This window comes from Sander vitreus, chromosome 7 (genome assembly GCF_031162955.1).
Source record: "Sander vitreus isolate 19-12246 chromosome 7, sanVit1, whole genome shotgun sequence".
Lineage (NCBI taxonomy): Eukaryota > Metazoa > Chordata > Actinopteri > Perciformes > Percidae > Sander > Sander vitreus.
Window position 1 is genome coordinate 6,821,545 of NC_135861.1, and position 23,342 is coordinate 6,844,886.

A 23,342-nucleotide genomic window follows, 5' to 3' on the forward strand; every position below is an offset into this window, starting at 1 on the left:
TTTATTGTGGGGGTCGCATTTTTTCATCAAATACGCCGCACTTTCACCACATAAATTGCCGATTTCCGCGCAAAATATGTGGGGCTTGCATGATTTCATAATCCCCGCATTTCTGTTGCAAAAAAGTCACATACATCTTAGCAGAAAGTTGAAAAATGTTGCGTTTACTTCACACAAGAGCAGCCATTTTCCCCTGTTGCCATGGGAACGTTATAAAGTGACGTAATTACGCGACATGAACATCAGCGAAAAGCTGCAAACCCCGCGATGAAGCCACGATAAAATTGCATAAATATCCTGCATATTCCATCGAATTTTTTAAGAAAACGTGCCGCATAATCAAGGATTTTTGCCCGCAACAATCACAAAAAAACTCAGCATTTTTCTGGAAGGACTGCCTATGGTATTGTTGACTTCATCAAGATTCAGTGTACATTAGATTAGATTAGATTCAACTTTATTAAAGTCTTAAGTACAAAGACAACGAAATGCAGTTTGCGTCAGTCTTTTCATCTTTCTGTGATTTTGGGGGATTTTTGTTGTTGTTGAACGTGACCCCGATAAGGCTGCAAATTGTGGTATTTGCTGTGTTAAACATAACAATGTAACGCCAAGCAGGTCTACATAATACTGGTTACTATGAACATAAATATGACTAATACAAATTGAATTGATAGAATTTCCAAAAGTCTGTCCATCGAAGTAACAGCTTATAATTAACTGCAGATCACAACATAGGGAACAGTATATGCACTTACACATTATGTAGCACACACCAGCCACAGTGAGGGTCCGCTGATCCCAGGCAGGCTCCACAGGAGCTGTACTGCTCACAGCTCTCCACTGGTACACGGGTGACCTTAAAATAAAAAACACACACAGGAAGACCTGGTTAATATTGCACGCAAACCTAGAGCTGGGCGATATGGATAAGACCCAAATATCACAATATATATATATTTTTTTTTTTAAAGATTTTTTTTTGGGGCTTTTCACCTTTAATGGACAGGACAGGTGAGGAAGGGGAGAGAGGGGGAAGACATGCAGGAAATCTTCACAGGTTGGAGTCGAACCCTGGACCTCAGCATTGAGGCATAAACCTCTAAATATATGTGTGCCTAGTCTACCCACTGAGCCAACCCGGCCACATCTCACAATATTTTTGACCAAATACATCGATGTCGATATTGCAGCGATATTGTAGGATTGACTATTGGTGCCTTCACAAAATATTAACACAATGACAGTTTTGATAAATAATCAATAATGCGGATACAATGACTAAGTGGGTAAAGGCAAATAATAGAACAAGTCTTGTTAGCTCAGAAAATGGCATCACTTTACTATAATGCAGCCTTTACAACCAGGGATAGACAACACTTGTGTCATATCACGATAATACAATATCCAAAATGTAAGACTATCCAGCCCCATATATCAGTGTAGATATAATATTGATATATTGCCCAGCCCTATGCAAACCTTGTGCACACCCCACCTTCAAACTGTTTATACCATATAGGCCTGGTGTACGCTGGATCTACCGGAGGTGTCCTGAGCCTGGAACATGAGATTAAAGGAACAAGCCCACTGTGACTATCAGAGATAAACAGCTCTGGAGGTGCTGCTAACAACTCCACACTGCTGCATACAAGTCTAGCTAGAGGGAGAGAAGTAGAGGTTTAAACAGATGTAAACACACACGGGTTAAGATTACACCCTCTGACAAACATCTCTTTGTGATATACTGTGTGCTGCCCAAAGCTCTCCACTGGATCAGAAACACTGATGCACGCAAGCAATAATCTTAAATGTCTGGACAACACCCTTTCAAATTCAGCCTTCTGGTCATTTATTTACTTCCCATCATGTATACATTCATATGGGACAGACTAACAACTGTGCATTTTCCCCTTATATTATTTCTTGTTTTCCTTGGATATGTATTGATCGTTTTCCATTGTTGCATGTTGAAGAAGTTTTAATGACCTCTTTTAACTGGCAAAATGAAAACTGGAATACAAACAAGTTGAACTGAATTTTATAAAAGTGAAAGAAAACTGGTCCGAAAGCCACTGCCTAAATTCCCATCAGCCTCAGCTGTACTTTGTGTTTAATGCTAATGTTAGCATGCTAACACGCTAAAAAAAAGGATGAACATGGTAAACATATCCGCTGAACCTCAATATTAGTATGTTAGCGCTAGCACATTGTAAGCGTATTAGTATGCTGATGTTAGCATTGAGCTCAAAGCCAAAGTACAGCCTCTCAGAGCTGCTAGCATGACTTCTTAAGCCTGTGTTATAAATTGATGCACAGTTTGAAACCATTTACCAAGCAGGTAGGGTATAACATAAAGTATAGGATCCAGCATTTTTGGACCTTAACTCCATACTCAGGACTAAGTTTGGATATCTAGGCCTCTGCTGCATCACTTTTGACCATTCTTTTCCTAACCTGTCTTTTGAAAGTGCCCCAAATGTATGGATGTGCAATTAAAAAATGCCAAAGTACCCCTTTAAGACCCTTCAATGAACCCATTTTGCCACGCTATTTTGCCTCAACTTCACTGCCACATATTCCAAAGCATAATATCCCATTAACATCTTTCATTGAAAACACATACATGTATGTTCCCTTACAAAAGCGGTAAGGAAATACTTGATCTTCAATTATTTTGACACTGAAACCTACTCATTAGAACATATTCTTTAGAATGTGCTATTGTACATAACACCATTGAGATAAGCATCAGGGGTTACTCCTTTTGTTTGCTAAATCTCTACCGGCTGCCATCTGTGTGTCTGCATGACAAAGATAAGATGAAACGTTAATGATCTCTTTGGGGAAATCGGAGAACTTGGGTATTAACAGGGACATCAAACAACGTTGTCCAAATTTACCTGCCTCTTAAACTGCAACCAAAGAAGTACACGAACATCAGAGTACGGAGTGAAAAGGAATTACTATTTAAGAAATCCATTCCCTCAGATAGTTGTCTTTGCACTCGTCATTAAAAAGACATGTTTTCTGCTGCTGCCTGCATTTTCACCATCCACCATCTGTCCACATGATTATCAGGAAGAGTTACCCTGAATCTCACCCAGGTTGTAGAATACTCTCAAGTCGGGGGAATTATCTTTTAAGAAGACATTATAGAAATACACACTCAGGACTACTCTGCGCTCTCTTAAATCTAAAAAATAACCAGTGTATCAGCATCCATGTGCTTTATCTCAACCTGCTGGAAGCAGTTTGCCGATGGCAGACGGATTGGCAGACAGGAAACCGCCTCAGGCAAACACAAATGTGCACGCACGCACGCACACACACCTTCAGTACACACACACAAACCTAGGGGGGAACATTACAATATCGACCAAATTTAGAGTTTGAGACAAGGTTTTTGGAGAAGTTGTTAAATACTTAAATACATCACTGACCACCCATGACACATTCACAGATTCACAGGCATGAGCACATGCATGCACACACACCTCCAGCTGCCTCAGTCAGGTGAAGTAGGACATCAATAACACTGCAGAGGCAGGAGGCACACCAGGTAAGAGGGTGCAGCAGTGTAGAAGCCTTCAAAGAGGAAACTCTTTCTTCATGCACCGTTTTCTTTTTCTAAAACTTCTCAACCTTCAAACAGTAAATCACGCTCTTTTCATGTCCTTTGTCCAAACAACTGCTGCATGACTATCCAGACACAAACACGTGTTGATTTTAATGTCACTGTATGCTTCAAATATGCTCTTCCATCAGATGACTTCTACTGCACCGAGCAGCTTCTGCTGCCCCCCCTGCAGAGCGACACAGCGACACATAGTGACCACATATCATTAATTGGTGTGTGTAAGTGTATCAGTATACGTGTTGTAGTTCAAGTCTTCAAAGACTGAAATAGGTAAAAAACTATTACCAGTCCTTCCAGAAAAATGCAGTTTTTTTGTGATTGTTGTGGGCAAAAATCCTTGATTATGCGGCACGTTTTCTTAAAAAATGCGATGGAATATGCAGGATTTTTATACAATTTTACGTAATGAAATTGCGGGAACTTGCAAAAACTGTTGTTTCATCATGGCTTCATCGCGGGGTTTGCAGCTTTTCGCTGATGTTCACTTCAATTTATATTAGTCCAAACCACCTTCTGTAAACTAACTGTATACTACTGTCTACACTGCACTATATTTCTTGTCCTGTCTATACTTAATAATAATAATATCACATTGCACTTTTCTGCTCTTTTTTCACTTCTGGTTGGACGCAAACTGCATTTCGTTGTCTTTGTACTTAAGACTTTAATAAAGTTGAATCTAATCTAATCTAATGTACACTGAATCTTGATGAAGTCAACAATACCATAGGCAGTCCTTCCAGAAAAATGCTGAGTTTTTTTGTGATTGTTGCGGGCAAAAGTCCTTGATTATGCGGCACGTTTTCTTAAAAAATTCGATGGAATATGCAGGATACTTATGCAATTTTATGTGATGAAATTGCAGGAAAGTGCAAAAATTGCGGGAACTTGCAAAAATTGCGGGAACTTGCAAAAATTGCGGTTTCATCGTGGCTTCATCGCGGGGTTTGCAGCTTTTCGCTGATGTTCACGTCGCGTAATTAAGTCACTTCATAACGTTCCCATGGCAACAGGGGAAAATGGCTGCTCTTGTGTGAAGTAAACGCAACATTTTTCAACTTTCTGCTAAGATATATGTGACTTTTTTGCAACAGCGGGGATTATGAAATCATGCAAGCCCCGCATATTTTGCGCGGAAATCTGCAATTTATGCGGCAAAAGTGCGGCATATTTGAAAAAAATGCAGCCCCCGCAATATATATGCGGACTTTGGCTGATTATGCATTGAATTATGCGATCGCATAATCACGTTTTTCTGGAGGGACTGTATTACTCAGATACAAATGACATTTGGTACAAACATTCATCGTCCCCATGTTCCAGCAGGTCAAAGTTTTCACATATCCAGTGAACTGTCTCCACATCTGCATGACATATTGCTACAAAACCTTCACACATTCATGGTTCCCAGATCATAGATACCGCCTCGGGCTTTTGGGATGTTTCTCTGCCTATCTAACAGACTTTTGTGCGACTTCTGTGCTGCTTTTGGGTGTTCATGTGAAAGAAATGCCAATCTAATCAAGATTGAAAAAAAATGTCATGGATGAAAAAAGGTGTTTTACAATATTTTACTAAGCGGTAACTTTAATCCTTCTTTTAAGCTAACATAAAGTTAATTTATTACAGTAGTTAGTAATGTATCAGAAAGCAGCAGCTCTGGGGCAGCTCCATGTGATCTGTGTATCATTGTGGGACTGCAATCATGACAATAATAAATATTACATGTTTGGATTTGGTGTGTGTGTGTGTGTGTGTGTGTGTGTGTGTGTGTGTGTGTGTGTGTGTGTGTGTGTGTGTGTTTGTTTTTTTACTCTGTTCTACTTTGCACTGAGAACAATGAGTGCCCAGACCTCAGGCGTAGAAAGGGTTTAAAAAACAAACAGACGGCAAGGTGTGTCAGATGTTTGTTGGGTGACCATACAGATGTTTTTTTATGTTTGTGTTTTTTAGTGTTATCTGTTGATTGTTGGAGCAGACGATGCAAGAAAATGTTCTGTGTGAACACAGACAAAAAAAAAAGAGAAAGACGAGGTAAAAAAAAACAACAAAAAAAAGGATTTCCCCACAGCGAGGTGTGTTGGACCAGCCTGGTCTCACAGAATTCCGTGAAATGATCACGAACTGTTAACACAGCATTACGTGGTGGTGGCACGGAATGTGTGAAAATTCCGTGTGCCACCACGGAAAACAATGCCAATGTAAAGTCAATGAGAAGATGACGTAGCATTAGGAGCAACTACAGTAGAGAGTAGTATGAAACCCCGAAGATCTGCGTAGGTAGGTTGGTTGGGGTGGTGGATGGGTCAAACAACACAGGACTTTCACCCAGGAGACCGGGGATCGTGTCCCGCGTGTCACGTTTTCTAAACGTAACCGTCCCGTTCTTCTTTTACAAAACCCAACCATCCCGTTGTTGTCCCACATCCTGTTATTGTTTTCCTAAACCCAACCGTCCCGTTCTTCTTTTCCTAAACCCAACTGTCCTGTTGTTATCCCGTGTGTCATGGAGACGTAAGCCCACCCACAACCTTTTCCTTAACTTAAGGGGCCATGTTCATTTCACGGAATTCTTCCGTAGGCCCATCACGGAATTTTCGGCGATCCGTGTTCATTTCACGGAATTCTTCCGTGGGCCCATCACGGAATTTTTTGCGATTCCGTGAAACTGCCACAGATTTTGAGTTAAGGGGCCGTGTCATTTCACGGAATAAAAAACATGCTTACAGCCTGGTACAAAAAAAATGGTTTTGGTATCTATAGCTTATTTCCCCCTTCATGATAAGTGTACGGGGGGAACTTACCCATTTAAAATATATTAAGGCTTAAAGCCACTTACTGTTACTATCTACGCAAGATAAGATATTTTGGTTCGAAAACCCGCATTTAATTTAATGAAGTATCCTGTATCATAAATACATGTCTGGCGTTTGTTAGATTTTAATAGTGGATAGACCTCCTGCCTCGATGGACATACATGCATTAGGAGGAATGGCATGTCTGTCCCAATATGTCGGCCGTGTCGACGTATCGCTCGAATGACACGCAGCGGCCAATGCGATATCTACGTGTATATATATATATATATATATATATATACGGTATATCTATGTTCCCAGATGATGTCTCAGAATGGACGAGTACTAAAGGAAATTGACACTGGTTAAAGACTTTCTAGAGGATCTTCTGTCAATTCTGTAAATTGTGAAATTCCTTTATTTATTTTGCCTTTTGTGGTAGGGATGTATAGGTTCCTTATGTGAGATAATTTATAAAGTTGCATCCCGGGACAGCTTTCATAACAGCACATCTCTGAACTTGATGGCAGCAATCCCTACAGTTTATCCTCAAATTGTACATCTCCTCCTTCTGTGTCACCCTGATATACAGTTGGATACAATAGCTTATGGCAGATTCATAGCATGATAATAGTAACCTGTGTCTGATAACTATTATAATGCTACCATTACCAGGCACAGGCCTCTTTACAGGGCACCAAATAGCAGCAAATTGCGGTCATTACTTGCGCTTGGACAAATACCACGCTAGTAATACAGCCTACCTGATAGAGGGAGGAGGAAAAAAACAACATGTCACCCTCAAGCACAATAGCCAGGGAGAGAAGTTGATTCAATGGGGCTTTGTGGTAGTGGGGCGGATAATGTATTCCAATGGAACAGTTCAATTATTGAGTTTGAGAAAACAGATAATGGGACTGGAAACGGGAGATGCTCAGCCAAAGACTCTTTGTCTTACTGAGGTTGCTAGAGTGTGTGTATGTGCATGTATGTGTGACAATAAGTAAGAGAGAACCACCTTTTTATATTAAGTATGGCATTTTCATTCCTGGCCTATTTGCTGCTGCCGAGGATAACACATTCATCTGTGGACAGTGGAGGGAGGCAGGGGGGAAAGGGGCAGGGGAATTAGGAGATGAGGTGGAGGAAGATAGAAAGAATGAGATCCCAGTGGTAAAATGTCCAATTTAACCATTCATTTTAGTCTTCAAACTAATATTGGACAATGTTTGTGGACAATAGAAGCTTTCAGTGGGATTCAGATGCTTTTTGTGTGTCATGTTTCCAGAGTGGAAGAAAGAGGCAGAGCAGGAAATGATGGGGGAGAGTTTATTACAAATAAATAACAGCTACAAATGAGCCTCTCTCATTTGGGTCATGATAGAGAGGCTCTTAATTTGCCTCGTGGCAGATGAGAGGAGGGGGGTTAGGGAGTGGAAGGAGGGGGGTGAGGGATGCAGGGAAGGATGGATGAGAAACACACACAAATGTAATTGCGACTGATGTTTCATTCCGCATATGGGGCCCGTGCGGTGCGATCTAGTCGCAGCTATAGGCCCCGGCTGTAATTGTCCATTCTGTATACTATGGGGGAGAATATGAGGCGATATTACTACACAATAGGCTGATGGATGGCTTATTCTGTCACCCAGCTGGATTTTTAGACATACAAACCATACACACACACACACACACACACACACACACACACACACAAACGTAACCAGCAAACACAGATACGCAATTTGTGGTACAGTATGCACATTCCGACGTTAAGTACATAAAGATGGTCTGCACATGGGAGTTATGAACTATATGAACTGAATATAAATTACAATTCAGTGAAATCAAGAATGCTCGTCACGTGCACAACATGCAGGTACACACACTCTGGATAGAAGAGCTACAGCATGAACATACATACGCACAAGTATGGTCGCTGTCGGGTGAACACCTTGTATGTCCAAAACCATTGCTTTTTTTTGGAAATGAAACAAGGCTAATTTGAAAACAATATTTTGAGCTAATTGCCTTCGACAAAGTCAGATGAAATCGCCTCGTCACTGTTAAGATACTTGTAAAACCCACAGACAGACAGAAAGGGTGACCAATAGCATTGATTTATGAAAAAAAAAATTTAAACGACAAAATACACAGATAGGACGTTTCTGCACAACAGTGACGGTATAACAAATACTAGCAGGATCTAAGACTGTAAGTTTTTTTTTTTTCCTTTTAGAGGCATTTCCGCTATTTAAAAAAAAACTTTTATTCCGTCCAATTTCCTTCTTTTCTGCTGCTCTCTCTGCCTCTGCCTGTCTTTCTGTTATGCTCTCATCCGTCATGAATGTGGCTGGACACACTGAAAAACACAGCAAATGAGGCCATAGATCACATGTAGACACCAATAGACATAACCTTGGAGGAAAGAGACAGAGAGACGAGAAACAGAAGAAAAATACAAAAGAAAATAGCTCCATCATTATCCTCTAAAGATGACACCAGCTCTCTAATCACCAGAAGGTATTAGCCATATCCCAACAATGAATGCACAATGGGGAACTTTAGCAGTTTCATATCAAGACGCTGTGTGCAAACCCAACATGTCCGTGACAGCGTATATGATCAGCAAAACCTAAACAGTTATCCCTTATAACTTGTTTTATCGTTGTCATCTTTCCCTTTTGTGTGATTCCTGCAAAAGATATATAGTATTGTCTGGATATACTTACAGGGTAAGGGTAAGATTACAGAAACACTTGAAATTCCATGCTTTTTGGTCTAAACGACATACCCAAATTAAAAGTGGTACAGCTCCCATATACTTTGACACTCTGGGGTGTGCCCGATATCATTGGAAAGGAAACAGTCTCAAGTTTTTGTTACAAGTGTCAGGGTGATTCTAGGCCTTACTGACACAGAGTTACAGAGACTAGAATGGAGGTTTTTTTATTTATATATAAGTCATACACCTGTAAAATGATTAAAATGCACTGCTGTAACCACATCTGGTGAGACACAGACAACATAAGGCCATGGCCACATGTCTCAGCTTACTACAGAAAGAATCCAGAAGCCAAAAGACACAAAAATAGATTTTATATGATTTCTTTTCTACAGATATGTCTGTGCGTTTTTCTTATTTCCATTTGAAAAGTGCAAAGAAAAACGCCAAAAAAGTACTAAATACAACACTTCTCAAATACACAAACACACCCACATCAATCACACATACACTTGTAATAACTATTTACATAAATGTATAGAAATAAGTAATTATAAATTGGTCAGGATGTGATATGCATTATATGAGGCCCTATTTTTGCTTTGACACAGCTACTAATTTCACGTTTGGTGTCTATTGAATAATCTGCGTATTGGCTAAAAAGGTAGGCGGGTCTTGTAACATTTAAATCTAACTGGTCCGAGCAAATGTCGATCGAGTACACGTGGGCTCGTCATCGCGTCAGAGACATGATTGGCTTGTCCCAGCCTTGGCTGAACGGATTGGCTGAAGCAACGGCTTTTTGCATTCCTAAGGCCTCAAAGATCACATTGATACCCACATCGAACGTGTAGGAGTCTCACATGAGACGGGATTCGCATACAAAGTCTGGAAATGAAAAACAGTTTAGCGATTTTCCGTTGAAATTCGGCCAGAAACTTCAAGATTGTAAGGCGAACAGCTCGTTTTGGATATAATGGCTTGGATATTCCATTTCCTTGGACTCTTGGGGATTTATGAGAAAAAAAGTTTTGGGCAAAATATCACCGCTGTGGCTAAAGGGACAAGGAAAAAGGTATGGATGCACTCTCGACTCTAGACGCCAGCTGCGCAGTGTACGTCTTTATTGCTTTATCTTCTTTAGCTTTACAACAGTTGTATAACTGCTATAAATCATCGTATGCTTTGTGTGAGGGCTTAATTGAATCATGAGAGGCTAAGCTTTCAATTGTTGTGTCGCATGGCTGTATATGTTGAAGATTTAATGCTTTAAAGTTACAAAAACGTTTGAGTGGAGGTTACAGCGATGTTACAGCGACGCCACAGCAACAAAGTGTGCCGTCCACGGTACACTGATCCTAGAGAGGGTAAAACCTCACTGGGACTCGATCCAAACATACACCCTTAATGTTACGCAGGATTATGTGCCAGGCTGTTTTCTGGCCTTCCTTAAGTCTCCATTGGTTGCCTGGCAACCTCACAGTGATAACCCTGATTAAACAAATGAGATGTAACGTGTTAATTATTGAGTTTTACAGGCGCTGGTAGTCGGATTGTGTTAACTTTGGACGGCGCCAGGCCAGCTGTTTCCCTCTGTCCAGTCTTTACGCAAAGCTAAGCTAAGCTAAGCTAAGCTAATCGTCTGCTAGCTTTAGGTACATATTCAAAGGAAAGATATGAGGGTGGTATTGAGCTAACTATCATCAAACTCTTGCCAAAAAAGCAACACACCCTCAGTTACTCAGTTAAGTTATTTTAAAAATCAACATTAGCCCATGTCCTTGTTCTAACCCAAGTCACGCTGCTCCTCTTAACCACAGAAAGACATCTCTCTCTTTCTCTCGCTGTTTGTCTCTTTGACCAGCTCACAAATCATATTCTGATCAGCTGATCACTCATCTCTCTGCCTTGACAGACAGTTGGTGTGTGTGTGTGTGTGTGTGTGTGTGTGTGTGTGTGTGTGTGCGTGCGTGTGCGTGCCTGCGCGCGTGTGCTAGTAAGGAAAGGACAAGCACTTCAGCAGATATCGTGCCATCTAAAAATATGCTAGTGCAATGCAAAAAATGTTTTTTAGATCACGCCAAAGTCCTTTCTTTGCAAATATCTGATTAATATAATAATAACACAATGAAATATGCTATTAAGTTATTAGCCATCTTAACTGTTGCCATGCTAGTATATGTAATAACATGTATTATATAGCTTTGAAATAACAATAATATTTACACATTAAATGGTTTAGAAAGACCATGCTGATTGCTTCAACAGCACTTTAGGCAGAGGCATTGTGATGTGTAATTTTCTGTTTTTCAATTGATTACCACCCAGAGGAAACACGATTTATGTCCAGCTCTCAAAACCCATATACAAATGTATATGTATGGGCTCCACACACAGACTTTTAATGAGCACAGGCGCAAAAGCTATCAACACTTTGTGCAGCACTTCCTCTACTGTTGTCAACTTAAAGAAACGGAAAAAAGCATGGCAGAGCTTTATTTCCCAGAGTGGCTGTTAACATCTGCCTTGGAGCCACCACTCTGTTTTGACTGTGCAAAACATGTTTAAATAAAGTCTGTTTATTGATGCTTTGGTTGAACTTTAGACAGCACCAGCCCTGAAGGACTTCAATGTCTTTCTCAGAGACACTTCAGCAATGATCTTCACAGTTGTCCCCTGCTTGAAATGACAGTGTCTTTAAGCAACAGTCTTAACCACCCCGTCACTAATCTCAACTTGCCCACGCAAAACAACTGCGTCAGAGACGTGCCGTTCCAAAACTCAACCCACCATGCAATTAGCTGACAGGGCCCAAGGACACTTCCAGTAGATTTATGTACCCTCTCCTCATTATTCTCCCCGTCTCTGTCTGCACTTACATTTATTTTTTTTAGCAACTTCAGAGTTGGACAAACACCAAAGAAACTGCTTAAAAAGAAGCGCACGGCAGTCTTTTCTCCCTGACCTCCAAGTGCGACTAAATGCTGAGTGAATTGAATATGAACCTTCTCTGATGTGGTGCCAGGGGTAGGGTTTCTCCACTGTGCAGTTCAGTAAGGCTAAGTACATTTCTGTACTGTAGCTGAATCAATACACGGAGGTACATCATAAGACCATTATGCTACTGTCTGAGCGGCCTCAACCAAAGCAGGGGCGAAGGCATTTGGTGCCAACGGGTCACCTTACGGAGCTGTTTTACAAGCGGAGAGGCTTGACCTTGCCCTGTGTGTCCAGTAGTGGAAATGTGGTGGTGATGCTACAGCAAGGAAAAGAAAAGAAAAATGTAAAATACAAGGCCTCAGGCAGTCTGTATTGAAATAACAGAATAACTCATTACAATTGGAAGTAGGTGAATAGAAAGCCACACCTCATAGCTGGAAGACTGGTGACCATATGATGAGTAAATAATTTGGTACAAAGGTACAGTAGAAATCAATAGATTGTGAGCTGTAATCCACTCAGTCATTTACTTTAAAGCAAAAAAGGTGATGTCATCCATAGGGACGTACAGGATACAAGAAATATTTCTGTCTCAGTGACATCCACAGCAGAGGGTGATGACAGGATGAAAAATCTCTCTTGCCCTGCTGTTTTATTAGATCGGGACAATTTGAACATGTAACGAGGAAACAACGGCAACGGTAAAATGGATTTAGTGCCATTGTTCATTTTTATGAGCACAAAAATGACGTGATAACGCTGAACAAAAAGAGACAGAGCAAAAGCTAGTGGCAGGCAAAGATACATGGAGTGAAAGAACATTGAGAGACTGTGTGGGTATGAGTGTGTGGGTATGAGTGTGTGTGTGTAGCAGAGACACAAAGAGAGCCATGTATAAATCCATCGCTCGCTAATCGAAAACTCTCCTCTCGGTGAATCAGGCAGTTTTATGTTTTCCCACTGTGTGTGTGTGTGTGTGTGTGTGCTTGCTTATATGTGAGTCAGGACAGCTATACAGATACGCAGTCTATACGCAGCAGTCCAATCCACCACTTTTAATTATGTGTGTGAGTGAATGTGGGAAAAGGTAAATTGCTCTGTCAAGCTGGGAAATGGGCTTTTTGATGTTTGAGCTCTCATCACTTGGCATTTCTATTATTCAACGAGGAGAGAGGAATGGGGGGATGAAGAGGAGGAGGAGGAAGAGGAGGGGAGAACAAGAAGAGGACAAACAGGGTGAAGGTAAACCTCACTTCTGAAAGTGATCGTCATAAAGAGTACGCATGTAACAGGCTCTCAAATACAGTACTTGGTGAGAAGAGTCCTAATGCAGGCCTCACTGAGGACCCGAGGTCTGTCAGCCAATGGGAAGAGTCCAGCTCTTCCAGAAGCGAGATGCATCACTTTCTCACTCCCATCCCGTCATAAAGCGACGATTGGTCAGGTGCCTTTGGCTTTTGTGACTGACGCAAAAAGTCTCCTTTAGCATCTAGCCCTTCTGCGTCATATTTAGATGCGCTTGGTCGCGACTCTTGGCATCACTTTTTTTGACATTCTGATCGGGAGCAGTCTTGTATAAAGTATTTGAAAGCAATACTTGAGTAAAAGTACAAGTATCTTACCAGAAAATGACTTTGGTAGAAGTTGAAGTCTCCTTTTAGAATATTACTTGAGTAAAAGTCTCAAAGTATCTGATATTTACTTAAGTATCAAAAGTTATTTTCTGATATTACATGTACTTCAGTATTAGAAATAAGACCAAAACTAAAAAAAACTTTGATTATGAACATTATGGCCAAAGGTGTGTAACGTTATCTTCATCACCACTGTTGTTGGGGTGTTCAGCGTCTGTTACCATGGCGGCAGAGCCTGCACCAGGTGCTCCCATAACACTATCAGTTATTATGTTTCCTCCTCTTTTTGCTGCTTGGCAACAAACAGGCATTAGGTCACCAACTGGAATGGAGGGTGCATTATCTTGGCAATTTAGGAGCAATGATTCGCCAAACCTGCTTTTTTCCATTGTAACAAATTCCTTCTGATTTTGTTTTGTAGTAACAAGTAACTAAGATGCTTAGGGCAAATGTAGTGGAGTAAAAGTATACATTTTATTTAGGAAATGTAGTGGAGTGAAAGTAAAAGTTTCTGGAAATATAGATAACGAAGCACAGATACGTGAAAATTCTACTTAAGTACAGTAGCAAAGTATTTGTACTTCATTACATTACAACACTGGTCGTGAGGTAAGTTTCAGTGGCACGCGGGACAACAGGACACAAACCCCGAAAAGTCCTGTGTTGTTTGACCCATCCACCACCCCAACCAACCTCCTTATGCCGATTGTCTTTCATACTACTCGCTACCGTTGTCGTTATTCATACTATGTCATCTTACAGCGCCGCGGTCAAGCTGCTGCTGTGCCCGTGTTTGGTCCCCAAGTATCTTAAACACAGTTAAAATGAGAATTAAAATATTAAACCTTGACCACATGGACCAAAAGAATGACTCCAAAGGAATGCTAATGTGGTAGCGTCTACTGGATGTGTAACTGTGTAACTAACATTTTCACCATAACAACTTTACAAGGTGATGACATCTCAGTGTTGACAGCTTGTATTTGCTTGTCCAAAGAAAAGAAATAAAAAGCAAGTAATGCTGCATCAATGTTTGTTAATGCTTTAACGTTGTAATGTAATGTTTTTATAGACAAGGGCCAATTCCAAAACCTAGCTAAGTACCGTTTGTTGTACTGTGTTTGGTGTAAAAGCAATGCTCCTCTAAATTAGCTAAAGCTTAAAGACAAGGTTCTAGCTATAACCGCTTGAACATTCAAATTGTTTATTAATTTCAATTACCATATTTTTTCAACCAAAATTAGAGAACCGTTACCTTCTCATCCTGAGCAAAAAGGAGTTGGGTTCACAGTTGGACCTTCTTGGACGTGGCACACCCAAGGGGGTAAGCTTCGCTTCAGAGCTCGAATCTCCTATGGCGCCATTTTGATGCTACAAAGCGATCACCCAGAGCGACGTTAGCATCCCATTGACTGCCATTCATTTTGACGTCACTATGACAGTGAATAACTTTACATCTGAAGCGTTTAAAGACTTTATTTGTCCATTGTTTATTTCTAAAGAAACACGACAATGTATAAAAGGCTCCATTACCTCGTATCTCACGTTATGGCTCCGTTTACGTTTTTGTAAAAATAGGCTAAAGATTGAGTCATAACCACGCGACTTACTGTTGCATAGTAGAGTAATTACTGTATAGTACAGATAGCCTGTGCCTATGTTATCTCCTTACATATACCTACGCTCTCCGTCTCTGCAAGATTGGGAATGATTGAGATTTCTCTTGGCACAGCTACCAGAAGACTTACAACTTTCAGAAAGGTTGTTCATGTCGCATTTACGTCGTCAAGCTCAGTTGGAGGCTGCGCAGTAACGCTCGGCGCTCACCGGAAAAGTGTTTCTAAAGGCCGTCACTGGTCTCCGTCCAGAGCAACGGGATCTGTTGGTCCATTCTTATATACAGTCTATGGGCACACCCTGGCAGCCATCTTTGAGACCCAGACTCTTGGGAAAAGGTGGCTGCATTTCTAAACTTCTGCTGTCTCACGACAACTGGTCAAACATGGTTAAACTCTGCTATTTCTGTCAGGGAACTGATCATTTCTTGTATGTTTTCAACAATTGATCTGTGTATGTAACTCAATTCCTATCTAGAATCCAGAGAAAACAGCTGCAGTCTTTTTTTGGATACCTTTGGCATGAAAAAAGCACAAGTTTATACACCTCAGGGCCGTGGCCAGTGGCCTTAAACCCACAGCACATTATCTCTAGTATACACAGCCTCTGGCTAGGAAGATGCTCCTCATCAGTTGGCCAGGAAGGCTCTGCATACACTCTGGTCCTGTACTGTCTGGAACACAAGTTCACATTCTGCAGCAGAGGGAAGATCCCTATCCTTTTCTATGCTGTCTGAAGCTGCAACAGGGAGAGCAGTTACTCCACAAACTCACTCCATCTGAGGGAGACAGAAGTGAGGACCCCTAAGAATATTGAAAAGATGAGGCAGGAAGAGTCAGAGAAAGAAACAGACCATATCCTGCAAACCAATTATATTTCCCCACCTCCTCAGCTCTCTCCACCTCTTCTCTCTCTCTCTCTCTCTCTCTCTCTCTCTCTCTCTCTCTCTCTCTCTCTCCCCTTTTCTTTGACTGGACTGTGAATTTGGTCAATGTAAGGCCATTACTTTTACAGAAAAAAACAAAATTACACAGAGAAGAGAAGAAGCCATCATATAAATCCACCTACTTGCATCCATCCCTTATTGCTATTGGACATTTCTTTAAGGAATAGTTAAATAATGTTAATGAACAGACATACAAGACTAACAAGAGGAACAAGCAATTAGCTTAGCTTAGCTTAGCTTAGCTACGACTGGAAGCAGGGGGATACAGCTAGTTTGGCTCTGTCGTCTGTCCAAAGTAAGAAAAAACAAAACATCTGAAAGCTCATGAACAGCTGTTAAACACGTTCTGGAGTCTTGAGGTTGTGAGGCAGAAACTCCACCAACTGTATTCCTGTACCAAACTGTATTCTGAATCTCTCTTCTCTCCAGGTTTAAGAAGACAATTTCTCTCCAAGGTGGAGCAAAAACAGTGTGGGACGTGTAAAGTGGCTATGCACTTCTCAGATGGCTACATTTGTAAAATATATCATCGTCACCTGGGATCATCTGGAAGAGAAAGTGCTGCGGTTTCTACAAAGCTCTTCCTCCGTCACTATCCGTACAGTCACTGCACTAACACGCACAGACATGTAGTGGACATATCAGCGCTCATCAAAAATAAAACACTGACTTTAATAATTGAAAAATACTTTCTGGTGGCAAAGGCAGTCATCTTTAATGCAGATGACAGGAGTTAAAAGGGGAAAGCTATGAACACTCCCAGCACAGACTTTGAGCTTTCTTAATTTTGCTGAGCAGCTGCTGAGCACTGTTGGCTTAAACAGAGACACTTGCTAAACACAGGTCCAATGCTGGGATTATCTTCCTGAGTGATATCATCGCTTAAGTCTTTTAGTCTCGGTTGACAGCTCGCCATTTTTTTTTGTCAACATATATTATTCTGAAGGTTTCCCTGAGCTTGTTTTATCTTATCCAAAAGACATGAGTGAGTACTTTGGCTGAGACTTTGGACCATCTTGCCAATAGTTTTTTGTAATATTGCAGAAATTCAGTGTTGTGAATCTAGGCACTCACACATATTCTACTGCTTCTAATTGTTTTAATGCTGCAGTTTAACCCCATTGTATATGTTAATACATTTGAGAATTAAAAAGTTTTTCTTTCTTTGCATTAGTGCAAGATTTTGTGGTTCAGTGCATGTGTTTTCAAAAATCAGTGTGTGTGTGTTTGTGTGGGTGGACTCCTTCTGCTTGAATATGTATTAAGTGAAATCCCTGTACAGTACATTTTAGCCTCATGGACTGCTATCCATGATCAAAGTGCTTTATTTCCCCTGTCACATCAACAAATTCCATATATATACGTCCATTCGTATCAATTACACTCCACTTCCTCTTCGTGCTTATTCAGACACGTAAAAGTCAATTATGTCTAATTGCTGGTAAATTACACAGCACTCACATGGCCGTTATTGTCCATGTACCGGGGAAGTCTTGTTGAAGGTTATCACATCGCAGTCATTAACCGTTGATGAGATAAGAGAGCCACGCAGGTAAAGGAAGGAGAAGGGAGGGAAAGTGGAGGAAAGGAACAGGCCACAGCAGAACTCTATCAATCAACTACCATTGTCTCATAACTATGTGCAAACCATGCCTCTTTTGTGGAGCAGCTTATACTCCGACAGAGGAGGTTAAATAAAAGTGGATGATGCAACACAGCTAATAAGCTTCAACAGCTTCCTCCATTTTGGACTCTCCGGCTCCCCGTACCCTCAAAGGTCAGCACTGTCAATTGATTTCAATGTGAAATTGTACTGTTTCCAATGCTAATGTGAACATGGCCTTTAAAGTGAGAGTGGTTGTTCTCAAAAACAAACAAACAAAAAGATCTCCAAAAGTCATTTCATGTTTCTTGTAAAACTTCAAATAAATAAAGTTGTCATATTTTTTTTTTTTTTTAATAATAAATCTTTCACACACACTGATTAAAATGAAAATATGGTATGTATACTGCATCCCTGGTGGAGGGTCAGTATGGGGTTTCATCCTGTATATGACACATTTTAATATTCATGACATAATTAGAACTCACGACTCTATGTGTGTGTGTGTGTGTGTGTGTGTGTGTGTGTGTGTGTGTGTGATACTGCTTAAATTGCAAATGTGTTCATGCGCTATATGTGGTAGTGTATGTATGTAATTTGCTTGATTGCTTGTTCCCCCAGTGTATGTTTTTAATACATCTTTCCTCATGAAGTCTTTATGTGGCTATTTCACTGTCCTAATGGGTTTTTTTCTTCTGTGTTCCATTTCTAACCTTGACTACATCTATTGTCATAAGTGAAAAGGTGTGTATGTGTTTTTCTGAGCCCTCAGCAGATAATATATAAATTATTTATGAAAGTGTGTGACAATGTATGCATGCCTCAGACTGTGGAAGTAGTGTGTGTATACTGTTGCAAACACACACTGAGCTACAGTAGGTGTGCATGTATTTGTAAGCTATAGGCTGTCAATTATAACTAGATCAGTCCCCAAAATCACCAGACAGACAAATGGCTATTACTATTTTGTCATCGTTTTCCTTAGGGTTGTCAACAGCAACTGCAGGCTGCATTATGGGCTGCACTGCTAACCTTACCTGGCTGTCATAATAATATGTTGTGCGTGTGATTCTCATACCTGTTTATCGTATAAGTACTGATGATCTGGGCTGAAGAGCAGATCTCTCAGGATGTGTGTGTGTGTGTGTGTGTGTGTGTGTGTGTGTGTGTGTGTGTGTATGAGTAATACTGCTTTAATTGCAAATGTGTTCATGCGCTGTATGTGGTAGCGTATGTATGTAATTTGCTTGATTGCTCGTTCCCCCAGTGTATGTTTTTAATACATCTTTCCTTGTGAGTCTTTATGGTGATATTTCACTGTCTTAATGGTTTTTTTTCTTCTGTGTTCCTTTTCTAACCTTGACTACATCTATTGTCAGAAGCGAAAAGGTGTGTATGTGTTTTTCTGAGCACTCAGCAGATAATATATATTTATTAAAGTGTGTGATAGTGTATGAACGCATCGGAGTGTGGAAGTAGTGTGTGTATACCGTTGCAAACACACACAGAGCTAGAGTAGGTGTGCATGTATTTGTACGCTATAGGCTGTCACTTATCACTGGATCAGTCCCCCAAATCACCAGACAAATGGCTATTCATATTTTGTCATCGTTTTCCTTACGGTTGTCAACAGCAAGGCAAGGCAGGGCAGCTTTATTTGTATAGCACATTTCAGCAACATAGCAATTCAAAGTGCTTTACATAAAACATTAAAGAGCAGCAACTGCAGGCTGCATTATGGGCTGCACTGCTAACCTTACCTAGCTGTCATAACAATATTTTGTGTGTGTGATTTTCATACCTGTTTATCGTTGAGGGCGTATAAGTACTGATGATCTGGGCTGAAAAGCAGATCTCTCAGGATGGGGCTCCCGTCACTCACGACCACATTCTCATACAGCAAGGCAGGCTGGGTGATGGAGTTCACCAGGATCTGGACAAGGACAGAGAAAAATGGCAAAGCCATGATTACAATCCAGCGTTTCTTAAATTTTAAAAATGCTTTGCTAAACAATAGTATGAAAACCAAAAGGCAAAATATGGTGTTCTAAACTTTTGGCTTTCGCACCACTAAGTTCTCTTCTTGATTACTCTACATACATAATCCAAAGAGCTCACTGTGAACAGTTTTCATATCACAGAAATAGTATCCATGAAAACGATATGAAATGTCCATAATGGTAGTTGATTAAGGGCATCTTTGAAGATGAAGATAATGTAATGAAGATAGAAGCTGTATCTGTCAACTTCTAAGTAGTGTTAGCTAGCTAGCTTTTTTAGCACTTGCTTGTTGACTAAAATGCTTTAGCTAGTGTTACAAGAGTTTATACAGTCATGCTACAGCAGTAGGCCTACAGTAAATGGATGTTTTAACATTATGTGCACTGGCTGGTGTAGTTTTATGTCGAAAGTTAGCGTCAGCTAGGTAGTTAGCTCAAAGCTGGTGCTCTGTGTGTTTAGGTACCAGTGTTTTTCAGTCCAATGCCCCACTGATGTTACACACAAACCTTGGAACAAGCAAGCTTTACATTTCTTTTTACACTCTTTTTTTAATCATGTAAATGATGTAGTAAGTTACATTTTTTAATTGTCAAAAAACCTTGTACAACATCTTGTCAGCTTGGGGGCTCCACACGACATGTTTTCTGTCTGGTCTAGTGTATAGTAGCTATCACCATAATTTAATATTCCTATGTTCATTTCTTTCTTATTGTCCTCAGACATCATATGGTTGTGTTAAACAAAGCCTACCCTGAAGAACAATAACAAAGTCTTGCTGAATACTTTACATTTTTGTTAGACTCATTCCAGTCTCTTCTAATGTAGCCTACAGCAGTTATGTTCAGGACAATGATGTATTTGCTTCCACCTCATGTAAAAGCAGCCAATTCCCATTTCATCTGGTTTAACACTTCAAAGTTTACTTTAAATGTTGCCGTCAGCTGGAACACAGCATCTGAAGTGACAGATAACATTTCAGCACAGCAATTCTCAATTTATGCTGAAAATTAAAAGCATACCAGTTGGTTATGATGCCACACTGTAGAGGGTGTAACTACAGTACTCAACTAAATGATGGCTCATTTGTTGGTGCTTAGGCTACAGTGTTAAGTCGATTTGCAAAATGACAGAGTTACTGTATGAGGGTCCTCCCTCTGTACCAGCAAGTACATATTTTTCTCCTTCTCTCTGTACTTTTTCCCCCATGGATCTTTCTCTTTCTAATTTCCCGACCTCCACCTGCTCATCCATCACCTGACAGCAGTTTAGTCTGCAACAAGTTTTCTGTTTTTCTGTCAGCTAGACTCGCTCTATCATCTCTCTTTTCTCTCTCCTTAGTCTCCACAGTCTGGTTCTGTGGTTATTATGTGCCAAATCACAACCAGAGTTTCCTTAATCTGTTTTTTTTTTCTGAACAGAAGGTTCATTAACTGTCAAAGACTGTCATCAGTGTATGTGCTTTTGTTGAGGAAGCGGCTTTAGTTAAAAGTGTTTTGACAAATCAGGTTTGAGGAGTTACTCAGTGAGACATTGAGAGACTAAACCTTGGGATTTTACACTGAAATGTGGAGGTATGTAGCCTACAGCAGAAACACAACAGAAAGGAGCTTTTCTTGGAAAACCTGATATAGGGCAAAAAGGTACTGCTTAATTATTGTTTTGTATTGACTTGTACATTTTACTGCATTGGTGTGCATGGAGGAGGTGTATCCAAGTTGTTACTGTCCAAAGGTCATTTGTTTTAGCAGTCCCTTATGTTGCTCCGACATGAACACAAACACTGAAACTTTTATTGATGCGAGGGTGACCTTTTGTTCCCTTGTATTTCTGACTCCGATGATTACTCCGTCCCTCTCTCTCTCTCTCTCTCTCTCTCTCTCTCTCTCTCTCTCTCTCTCTTTCTTTCTGTGAACAACAAAACAGGCAAGCTCACATCGACACATTCACTCACCTACGCACACTGAAAAAAAAATAAAAAAATGTATTTGTTAATTCAACTAAAACTACTACATGTTCTAGGCATACACCGCCGTATCAGTTGTGATGAGTAAAGGACTATGGCGGAGCGAGGGGGGGAATAGGAGCAGGGAGCGTGCTCTGGCCTACAGCTCGGGGCAGAGGGCAGTTTGAGTGGGATTCAGGTCAGCTGGCACAGAGGGGACTGCAGACTGGAGCAAGTGACTGCAGATTCTCATCTAGTCTACTAGCCTGCAGGTTTCTGTTCTCCTGCTGTGACCTCTGGAAGTTAGTGTGTCTAAACGCAGACTTCGCACTGAAGGAAGTGGCAGCACTTAAGGGTGAGAAACTTTCATTAACCCTCCAATAATCCACTTCTTTTTTTTCATGTGCTTTTCTTAGAATCTACACTTCACCCAGAGGAAAACCTGTATTGCGCCATATTATAAGAATTCCAAATAAATGTCATATGTTTACCTCACTGAAACCCCTGCAGGGACCAGCTTCATAAATCCCACCTCTTCTCTTTGTGTAGCCTGTGCTCACTAAATTCAAAGCAATAAAAGTGAAAAGCAAAGGCGACACTGGGGCATCTGGAACTTTTTTTTACGTCTCCATTTCTCCAGTTTCTCACTTTCTGGAACTTATTAGCAGAGAGCCTGAGCTATAAGATGAAAGAGTCTACCTGTTTTAAAAGGCTCCTATTAAATATGCTTTTAGAACTGCTCCAAGGGTGATTATTAGAACAACAAAAAAAAATATAAAGGATCCCACTTTGATGTTACTGACAGTTTATGAGTCATTAAAACAAACTGATTAGTTTACCTCTCTGGAGCTAGACAATCATATGTATTTTATCTTGCGCAGCAGGGCCACTCTACGATGAGTGCGCTGAACATTAATTGCTGCTTATTGGAATTCAAATTATCCAGTGAATAATTAGTTTTAAAACACAATATTTATTTAGAATATGTGCTGGTGGCTTGAATGACATATCAATTCAGTCACTTCAACAGAAAAGAGCAGGGACGCTCCATATATATTCCAGGCACTTAGCTAAATGCTCTTTTCCAGGGTGATGTACATTAAGGGAGCAGTTACAGGTAGACAGTTCAATAAGACATGCATCATGTCTTTGACCTTTCAGCGAAAGTATGGTCTCTCTAGGCCACCTTCAGTCACGCAATAATGGAGACAACACTGCGAGAAAGTTGGGATCAGGATGGAAGTTAAAGGTGACTTGTCCTGATGAGTTTGCAGCCTACACTTCAACTTTGGAGTCTCTGTTTTCCCCTTCTTTACCGTCCTGTGTCCCAAACTTACACTCACAAACCCATGTGCCAACAAATCCTCCAGACAAAATACATAGTTTGACACAACTTGCCAAAAAACGACCGGATAACAACGTCAAGCTACTTCCACCTTTGCTCCACACAAACAAAAGCCATAATTCACATTGCCACTCCAGATCCTTCTACGTAG

General features: G+C 40.6%; 1 protein-coding gene across 1 annotated transcript in view; it reads right to left on the reverse strand.

Annotated features, from left to right (window-relative positions):
- LOC144520564 (plexin-A1-like) overlaps positions 1 to 23,342 on the reverse strand; it is a 301,950-nt gene that overhangs the window by 143,095 nt on the left and 135,513 nt on the right. The window contains exons 4-5 of the mRNA XM_078254352.1: positions 19,705 to 19,836; positions 759 to 859 (exon numbers count right to left, since the gene is read on the reverse strand). Of these exons, the coding sequence (XP_078110478.1) occupies positions 759 to 859; positions 19,705 to 19,836 (233 nt within the window). The remainder of the gene's footprint in view (positions 1 to 758; positions 860 to 19,704; positions 19,837 to 23,342) is intronic.